Source organism: Lutjanus erythropterus, chromosome 2 (genome assembly GCF_056507025.1).
Source record: "Lutjanus erythropterus isolate fLutEry1 chromosome 2, fLutEry1.hap2, whole genome shotgun sequence".
NCBI lineage: Eukaryota > Metazoa > Chordata > Actinopteri > Lutjaniformes > Lutjanidae > Lutjanus > Lutjanus erythropterus.
This window is the reverse complement of record NC_139318.1, coordinates 26,153,311-26,163,566: the sequence shown is the minus strand read 5'-3', so window position 1 is coordinate 26,163,566 and position 10,256 is coordinate 26,153,311. Positions and strand designations below refer to the sequence as shown.

General features: G+C 36.2%; 1 protein-coding gene across 1 annotated transcript; it reads right to left on the bottom strand.

Annotated features, from left to right (window-relative positions):
- Positions 1 to 2,347: 2,347 nt before the first annotated feature.
- c2h1orf159 (chromosome 2 C1orf159 homolog) lies at positions 2,348 to 10,041 on the bottom strand. The gene is made up of 9 exons (XM_084745059.1): positions 9,853 to 10,041; positions 7,429 to 7,509; positions 7,241 to 7,325; positions 5,409 to 5,504; positions 5,247 to 5,303; positions 4,913 to 5,047; positions 4,717 to 4,742; positions 4,548 to 4,572; positions 2,348 to 3,343 (listed from the first exon to the last, which is right to left on the bottom strand). Exons 2-9 carry the CDS (start codon positions 7,498 to 7,500, stop codon positions 3,237 to 3,239), a joined length of 603 nt encoding a protein of 200 aa, XP_084601185.1. The 5' UTR covers positions 7,501 to 7,509; positions 9,853 to 10,041; the 3' UTR covers positions 2,348 to 3,236.
- Between the last annotated feature and the right edge of the window lie 215 nt (positions 10,042 to 10,256).

Genomic DNA, 10,256 nt, shown 5'->3' with positions numbered 1-10,256 from the left:
AATAAAGATAAATTAAGTACTTTTATTCTTGATTAGGTTTTTTTCCTTTCTGGTGGGAAACAATGAATCTGTTAAATAACTAGCAGGGAAGTCACTTTCAGAATAACTAAACAGAAATTCTTGACGGGCACACAGTGAGGAATTGTTTATTATTAGCAGCAGGAATCACAAAAGAAACATACAGTATCAAAATTTGTCAAATTTGTCATTGAACAGTATGAAGTTTAAGCTGCACAGAGGGAAAGAACGGTTATGGAAAGGTGCTTTATTTCTCCACGTTACACACATCCTCAGAACATTCTTCATCGCAACGAAACTAGAATATGTACATCATTACAAAAACAATACGTCATTTGTATAAAACAATATATACATGTATTCAGCTTATGGCTGTCTATACAACAGCAAACACATGAAGCAAAAAGGGGAATATTCATGGAATGATTGCTGCCTTTTATCAGGTTCACTTCATATGGCTTCACATATACTGAAGATGGAAATAATTTGTTACAGCCTTCATGTTGTCAAGATATAAAAGTATAAGAAATAAAATACCATGGAGCAAATGAAACTTGGGTAACTCGCCTTGTTCAAGAATCGTGCGCAGTAAAGGCCACTAGATATAATTCAAATATCCATTTACTCATCACGCCATGACTGAATGTTTTCTGGTTGCATTTAAAGCTCATAATGGCACAGTAATCACAGTAATGGCACACAGTAGAAGCCATTTTCTTCAGACAACATTTGGCAAAAGTTAATAATAGTCAAGTAAAGTTATCAATGCAACAGTAAAGTTGCCATCTATACAACGAAAAAGTTTCAATCACTCTTGATGGCAACAAGTTGTTTGAGTATTTCTTTTAAAAATTAGCTGACTACCTCAGACAAATAAAGTGCAAAAGTCAATTCTGTAGTTTTATTTTTTGAGAGAAAAATATATTGGTATTTAAATGTCGTCCTTCATGGAGCAAAACTGGTATTTGAACAGGTTTTGTTGGATCACTGAACAATGAAAAAGATGTTTTTGTTGTTGAAAATTACTTTTTTGAATGTCTGTTGTGGAATGCTATTCATGATACAAGCAGCTGTGACGCATGATTTGTTGTACATGTGTAATACATTCATCTTGGTTAAGCTCACAAAAATAATAAATACAAATGCAATAATAAAAACAAAGGAAAAACAATCATCCACACAAGGCCATCCACAGTAACTCTCCCTAAAATGTCTCGATCCACCAGAAGAACTCTGTTTATATTAGACACATCATTTATTCTGTTGGTCTAAATGCAATCAATAAGACTCAGTGCACAGTTACAAAATGCAAATAAATATAACACATTAACAAAAAAATCTGACTGGCACACTTCACAAAAAAACATATTTCTATAAAATATCACTCAACTGTCACTTTGCCCTCCCCACCCCACCCAAGAAACAAACAAACAACAATCAAATAAACAAAAATCACTCAACTTGGCTCGATTCATTTTTGCTTGAAAGGAAAAGTTTGACGTTTCAGGAAATACGGAGTTAGATAAGAATATCAACACCGCTCTTGAATTTGTTAAAAATATGGTCATCAGCTGGTTATCTTAGCTTAGCATAAAAACTGGAAACAACAGTCTGTTGCTGTCAAAAGGTAACAAAATCCATCCAACAGCACCTCTAAAGCTCTCTAATTAACACCTTATATTTTCTTTAAGTGAGAAAATAAAATGTCCAAATATTTGTCCTATAAAACGGGGTGATTGTATTTTCTTCCATTCACTATTTATACAAATTAAAAGAGACACATAACACAAGTAAATAAGTAAATTTCCCTAAATGTCAAACTATTCCTTTAACAGACGGGCCCATATATTCATGAAACCCATCACTTAAGTTTTGGAAGTCACCTGAACACACAATAGCCGTATTTCCATCTAAATGTATTGTACTTTTTAACAGCATTTAAAGTAAATCAGCAGAAGAAAACATGAATGAATGCCTGTTTCCTTGCATACATGTTATACGATTTTCTCCACCTCGTTGGCATATTGGACCGGACAAGACCGGCCTATAAACAAATACAAGTGAACAGGAGAGCTGCATTTTTTTTTTTCTGGAAGAAAAATACTATAATGTTCAGGTTTCTCAACTGATTTTGAATGAGTAATGTTATATTCAAGCGTCTATGATATATATTGAGTATTTTTTCTCTGACTTACAGCATGTAGACCGTGAACCTTTGAATATAAAAACAACAAATCAGTTGAGATATGAAAATGCTATGGTGCTTTTTACTTGTATTTGTTTACAGGCCAGTCTTGTCCTGTCCAATATGGCGGTGATGTTGCTGTTTATGTATATATGTCTAGAGAAAAACCATTATACCATCGCAGAGGACAAGGGTGCAACACAATGACAAACAAAAGGAGAACCAGTGAAACCTCTAACAGTAAAAAAAACTGTGGAAAACACAGAAGATATGTCAGAATATGACATTTCTGTTTGTTTCATGTATTAATATGAGGAAAGTTACATCAGATCTGTTTGGAGCGATCATGGATGTATTACAGAGCCGCAGGAGCTATGAGGAGACTGACGGAGTGGAAACAGCTGATCAGTCATGCGAGCTGTTATGATGTTTGCTACATCAGAACTTCACTGGAAAAAGTGTTTCCATGTCCCATTACGCAGATTAACTCGTTTTCAAAAATGGAAAATAAGCACCTGTATGAGTGAGTGTGAGTCTTTTTCAAATACTGGTCATTGCCAATGCAGAAATTCAAAATGTGCATAAAATATGTTGATGGAAACACGGCTACTGTCAAACAGCAGATAAGAACTATTTAGTAACAGTGTTTAGACTTAAAACAAAGGAGTGATCTGGAAGTGCTGCACGAGGAAAATACAAACCTGTGATGTTTAAAAGTTACAGAGAAATACTGAAACTATTTTTCCTGGCTTGTTTAAGTAATTGTGTGAAAAAACTAATTAAAAGTGACCAGGTTAGGGACTGTTTGAAGAAGACTGCCAGGTTAGTAACTGAATACTTTTCAATATCATATTCCTGTTGAATACAGAAAAAGTAACAGCCCTGATGACAGCGCAGCAGAAGCAGCTACAGTTAAAATTTGGCCACTTTTTTAAGGACGAGTCAACTGGTCTTTCTTCACACTGCTGAACCTTCACTTGATAAGAAAATCTAACATCCTCTCCTACCCGCACCAACCTCCCCATCCCTCCACCTACACAGTGTAGTCTTCTTGTGCGGTGGATGTGGTGGGTACGGTGGCACTGTTCAGTGTTGATGTTGCAGAGGGCCGCTCCCTTCTGACATATCTTGGCTTCCTCACTTCAAAAGATACACACAAAAAAAGAGAACATATAATCACTTGTGGGAAAAACAAGAGGCAACATGCACCAGAATTTTCATTAACATCTTGGCTATCTTTTGGCATGCTTGGTGCTTTTAAGTACAGCTTTCAGTTTTCAAAGTGTATTTTCAAGCTTTTCCAGCACCTTACAGTTATAGTAAATTGCAACTTATATACACATAGTGAGAACTATTATTTTGCTTCTTCACATCACATTAAATTAGAAGTTTTTTGTGCTACAAACAAATTATGTTTTGAGACATTCTTCAAAAGGCCAACAAAGAAACTACAGTTTCATTGTCTGTGCAATATTTCTCAGACATGAAAAAAAAAAATCGGGTGCAGGGCAGTGTTTTTTTAATTTCTTTCTTTTCTCTTCTCTTCTTTATTCATCCCTCTCCATCTGCCTTCCCCTCTGAACGAGAGGAAAAATCACTGATTGCCTTCAGAAAACAGTTATTTTCTTCTTTTCACACTCTTCTGCAAATTCTATGTAGACAGACAGGGCCTTCAGCAGCTGCCTCACAGCAGAAATATAGTCTGGACACCACAGCGTGTGCAAGCCGCAGCAGTTTGGCTCGGTGCTGTCACGCACTGCTCAAGCGTGTAGTGTGAAAAAATGTATTTTGCATTGTAAATGTATAGATTTTTGGGTGAACTGCCCCTTTAAGTAGACTTGGACTATATTAAATGGCTGAGCTAATATTCAACTTATTTTATTTATCTAAGGAATGGACTACACCATCAGGTAGCAATTTACTATGAAAGTAGTGTGATTACAACTTTAAGCAATTTCAAACACTTATACAAAATCCAGGCACTTTTCAAACTTTGAAAACACCACATTAAAAATAAAAAGTGTTTTCAAGGTTTTCCAGCAGCCATACGAACCCTGTGATGCCCAAGATCAATTTTTTTTTTTTTTTTTTTTTTTTTTTGTGTGTGTTTGTGTGTGTGTGTGTGTCTGTGTGTCTGTGTGTGTGTGTGTGTGTGAATGAAAGAAAGCCTGTCCCAGTTTCTCACTACATCAGTCATAAACTATGAAACACTCCTTGCTCACACTGCCAAATACTACTGGGTAATGTTTTGACTGCTTTGCACTACTCAATACTACAACCTGTTCAGCAAGGTCACAGTCTGAAAACAGGTAGTTTACAGAGTGAGATAGTGTAATCGACTCACCTGACGAGGAGGGGATCATCACAGCCTGGAAGGAAAAGAAAAAAACAAACAGATCTTATAACCATCCCTTTGAGACACAAACATTGCAACACATTCACAGTCTCTACACAAGGCTCCTAATGCTCTGTATTATGTGATAAACTGTGAACAAACAATAAAACTGACTTACTGTCTCACTTGGTTGGAATATGAAGGCTGTAAAAGTGCATAAAATATAGTTACATATGAGTTTAACCGACTGAAAATCAATAATCTTGGATATAATGGGTGTGGTGGGGCAACAGGAGCTGCAGTGCTTTGTAATTCAGGTTTGACATAACAAAACCCTGCTTGTGTAATCGCAGTCAGGGCTGTGCAGTGTTTACCCTTGTTGCGGCGGTAGAAGATGCTCGGGAGTCGGTTGGAGCGTTTGAGGTAGAAAAAGGAGGCAACAGACAGGATGAGGAACAGGCTGATCAACAGTGTTCCCAGAAGAAGAGAGGCTGCTACACCTGGACCTCCTGCTCAAAAACAAAAGCACGAGACAGGAAGCGTTTGATAAAAAGAAAATGGTGACATCAGCTGCAGCAGACACATTTGCTTGAAACTGAAATAACTTTTTTCCTAAAAATTTCTAACAATTGCAATAATAATTATAATGCAATAAATATCATATATAAGGAAATTAGTAAATCACTCCATAATGAAGTGATATCTTACCAATTTTAGGAATGACGGTGGTTACAGTTGTGTGATTTTTCCTCTCCACTGTGTAGTCTAGTGAGCACACGGAAAGGGCAAATTAAAAAACATGATACAATAACACAACATTCAGATGTTTATGTTCTTAAAAACAGCCAGCAGACAGTTTTGAGTCCTTACTGTATGTGCAGACGGTGATGTTCTCCAGATCCACAGCTGCTGAGTCACAGAATATGCAAACAGTGTTGCTGTTCTCAAGGACTCGCAAGAAGCATCCTGAAAAATTCAAAAGAACATATTTCACTTTATTTGACGATTTATGCCTTTTGATACTCTCATACTGACAGATTATTTGTTATCCTGCAATGTATTTGTAACAAGCTAGAGCTGAAATAATGACAAAATGGTGTGCTTTTCAAAAATTTGTTACATTACTTGCTTATATATTGTATTTATAGTTTATAGAATAGTTTAATTTGATTGGTTTTCATTGAAATACAAACGTTTTACCTAAATAAATAATCCAGTTTTAAAGTTTAACAATTTAACTGTAGCCCACACTGTGACGTAAGGGTGTTTTCACACATGTAGTTTGGTTGATTTGGTTCAAATGAAGGGAAAAAAATGACACATTGTTATATTTCATGGTTCATGGTCACACTAGTTTTTTTTTTACAAAAGAACCAAGAGGAGTAAACATGAAGTTACACAGACTGGTAGATAACTCATCAAATGGACAGTTTTGACGATTCTGCATCATCAGGACCCACATGAGCATTTAAATGCTCATTTAAATGCTCCTAATGTGCATTTTATATTCTCAGATGTCATACAGACTGCAAATCAACTGCATAATGACAAACAGGTAGAGACCAGTCGAAACAGAAGCACATTGTACAGTCATATTTTGCCTGGTATTACTGTGGGATCGCTATGCCGCATTCTTTAAAGAGCCTTTAAACTTGCCGCACTCCCTTGCATATGCACATACAAGTTACCATGGTTAGCAAATATTCACATGAGTATATGGATTGCTTATACAAATCAATTCTAAGATTGATTCCTCAGTGGTTCACAATCAGCAGATGGATTTATTAGTAATTTATCTTTTGAAATCATGCTAAGAATCACACATCTCCTATCACAAACCCTGTGGCTGGTTTGTTTGCTTTCTCAACAAACTAACTGCACCACAGTCTCGTTTGTGACTCACAGAGTTCCTAAAGGTGGCCATCTGTAAGAAGTGTTGGAAAACAAGCTAAACTGTAAGTTTAAGTGTGTCAGGGCTGCTGAGTGTTTTCATTTTTTACAAACAACCAAGGATAAGGGCAACACATAAGCACAGGGACAGGACAGGCTGTCTCATGTGTCCTTGAAGCATGCAGGAGTGAACTGTCTCAATCTAAAATGCCAACAACAACACAGTCATACTTTCTCTTTCATTTTAAGTATAAAAGTAGTGTCAGACACCAAACACTGCAGTGTTTGTACTGTGAGGGTCACTCTTCATCTGTTCTCGGTGCATCCTGAATGTACATTTTTTTTAGTACATCTCCTGAGTGCCATTGTGTCTTTTAATGAATATGTTACATAAATTATTAAATAAGTGTAATAAAGGAAGTTTAAAATAAATGTAACTGATCCTGTCTTACTGATCAAAGCTAAACCTTAGCTGTTGGATTTACAGAGGAATTATAGAGCTTCCGAAATCCCAACAATGTTATTTTATCATGTTCACATAAAATATTATGCATTTAGCACAAGACATTATCTTGTAGAGAGAGAAATTATTAGCTTGTAAATTATCTTGCATGCAGGAAATTAAGAACAAAACAAAAACAAACAAACAAACAAAAAAAAGGCTCTGCAGCTTTATGTATTTTCATTTACCAAAGTAATTATACAGATAAACTGATTACTGACAAGAGCATCATTTCACTCAGGCTCATCCCTGATAACGATAAACTAATAGTAATATTAAAAGGTCAAAACTCTTAGTGATATTACAATACCTGGTTCACAGTGAGTGTCATTTGAACAGGAATTGTTCACTCTCTGTTTCTCAACACAGCACTCCAATGAGTTCTGATGAAGGGCCTACAGTTCAGACAGAAAAGCATTAACAGATTAACAAATCAGCATAACCTGAGTACAACACATGTTCATCCTTTTGGCTGCTGGAGTAACCTCCACTTTCTACCTTTGTTACAGGTGTCTCGGGTCTGATAAGAATCACAGTTGCAGCCAAGACCAAAAGGAATGACAGAGCCATACTCGAACCCTTAAAGATCAAACAGACTTGAATTAAATATGCATCAATTACTTTGACAAAGGCACAATGAGGACACATTCCTTTACCCATTTAGTCCTAAAAGAAAGAAGAATGATCAAACTGTGTACTATTTGACTGGCTGGATATTTATCTAATGAATAAATCATATATCTTGTATGTATATTTTATTAGGATAACAAGAATAACTCAAATAAGTTTCAGGTAATTTTCTGTCTTGAGGAATCACATTTTTTTTGACCAAACAAGATATCAGAACAAGGGCTGGGCATCTAGCTTCCATACTGTAAATCCTGGTCACTTGTTTAGTCTTGTTCAGTTATCCTTTAATCACATACTTACTGATTTAAGTACAAATCTTCATGATTTTAGACTGTCATTTAATAAAGTTTTTGTACAGCTAATAATGTACTGGGTAGACAACATTTAATATATGTTTGACAGCTTTTGGTAAATGAAAAAAGGCCCTCTGTAATTCAAATAATACCTAGCCTAGCCATTTCAGTAACTATGTAGGTGTTTTGCAAGGCTGAAAGGGTGTCACTTGTGTATGTTTTACCCCAAATTAGAGCTCATTTACATGTTTTGTTCCCCTCCATATGTCACAAAACAGTGCACAACATCAAGATCTAAACTTATCTCTTATTAGTATAAAGTAACTCCCTTGAAGGGAACTTTCACCCCTTACCTTCAGTGCTATTAATCCATCTAGCTTGTTTTGGTGCGGGTTACCAAGTTTTGGAGATATCAGCGATGTCTACATTCCCTCAAATATAATGGAACAAGACGGCGCTTGGCTTCTGGTGCTCAAACCAACAAAAAATGCATTCAGCAGCAACATCTCTGTCCAGAAATCATGTTATTCAAAATAATCCACAGACCCTGTTGTGAGCAGCTCCATGAAGGAACCATTTTCTTTCTACCAAACTACGCCCACCAACTGTATCACCACACAGAAGGAAGCGTGCATCTACTCATTGATGGGAGGCACGTCCTCGTGATAGAACAGGATGTAAACATTAACGCGACCCTCCTCAGCTAAGCACCTCTTGCCATGAATAGATGCATGCTTCCTTCAGCACAGTGATAAAGTTGACAGGTGTTGTTCAGTAGAAAGCAGAGTTGATACTGGGAAGCAAAAAAAAAAAAAAGATAGCTATTTATCTTTAGAATATATGCTCCCTAAAAAGCGGTTACCACTCTTGGACATATGTAATGAAGGCAGGATATTTTACAATTTAAAAATGAACTTTATTGCTCAAAAATGTCCAAATGCACAACAGTTATCTTTCAGCAGTATTTTTTAATAATTCTAAATACCTACAAATTAAAACAAAAACAAAGCAAAATATATGACTACATTAAACCTAAATTAAGAAAAAGTATCAATTATACACAAAACACTGCCCATAAAGCTGACAAATAAAAACAATCTACATTATGTACTTTTATTGAAAAAAGCTTCACATACCAATATAGATCGATATAGAGGTGAAAGGCCAATGTCAGGCCGATACACCAGTCTGGCCCTTATAGAAAGAAAATACTTCTTACATGAAACTGCTTACAACAAGGTCTGTAGATTATCTTGAGTGACCGCTCATGATTTCTGAAAAGACTTTTGCCTTTTTCAAACGAATTATTCTGATGCTTTGAGCAGCACAAGTCGAGTACCATCTAGTTTGATTATATTCAAGAGAATGCAGACATCTCTATGGCCGATAACTCTCACCAAAACAACCTATGGTAAGAGGAACAATATGTATGTTTGAGTTTGGGGTGAATTGTCCCTTTAACTTTGCTACTATCACAATTTGACACGTTAAAACCACCGTACGGCTGAAGTAAGGTTAAACACGACCTCAAAACAGTGTAGTACATGATAGTGGACAATGCTGCATTCAGACTACACAAATGAGTCACCTATAACCACAAGAGTTTACATATTCATGAGCAGGCAGTCCTCAACAAATGTCAGATACACTTTTCTACCTGTCTTAACGTAAAAACTTAACTTTCGCACCTACACTTTTTATATAAAAACAATTATTTCAAGGGTGAAGCTACATAAATGTCCCAGAAAATGTCTTGAAATGTGCTAACGTCAGTTGAGTTGTACAGGATACAAGGTGTGTAGCTAGCTAGCACCTGTCACTAGGATGAAGTTATGTCGTGATTGTGCTAGTTAGCAATCAGAGCTAAAACAACGATGTCAGCATTACAGAGCCGGATTTACTAATCTATTTAAATCGGGTTTTACATTATCTTGTACGTTTACAATTACAGACTGACCAGCTGCACATTTCTGAATCTGGAAACAAAAAGTTAACTCACCAGCCAAACACCAGGCTTTGGCCTGACCAAACTCCTCGGTGTGGTTTAACCAACGGCAGGTCTCCTCCGCCGCACAGGTATTCACAGACAGCCACTTGTGTCACTGACAGCTTTGTCATCAACACACCCCTGTAGTCAGTTCAACCAGAGGTAATCCTACAGTGCGTAGCACAGAGCTACCTGCTTTCATTTAGCATGAACACTTCCGGCGACGATTTTCAAAATAAAACACTGACCATTTCTGTGCTTCACTCACGCAGTGCGTCTGCGAAGAAAACATAAATGAATAAATGAATAAATAAATAAATAAATAAATAAATAAATAAATAAATAAAATATTTAGTAGTAGTAGCAGTGTATTTGGTAATAGTAATAATTAATTAAATTAATAATCAAACAAAAAA

What these genes read in the sequence shown, in the direction of transcription:
- c2h1orf159 (XM_084745059.1), bottom strand. Translation starts at nt 7,500, where the DNA reads ATGGCTCTGTCATTCCTTTTGGTCTTGGCTGCAACTGTGATTCTTATC. An exon ending in TATTCCAACCAAGTGAGACA is followed by an intron (nt 4,573 to 4,716) that starts GTAAGTCAGTTT and finishes TTTTCCTTCCAG; the next exon opens with GCTGTGATGATCCCCTCCTC. An exon ending in GATGATCCCCTCCTCGTCAG is followed by an intron (nt 3,344 to 4,547) that starts GTGAGTCGATTA and finishes TATCTTTTGAAG; the next exon opens with TGAGGAAGCCAAGATATGTC.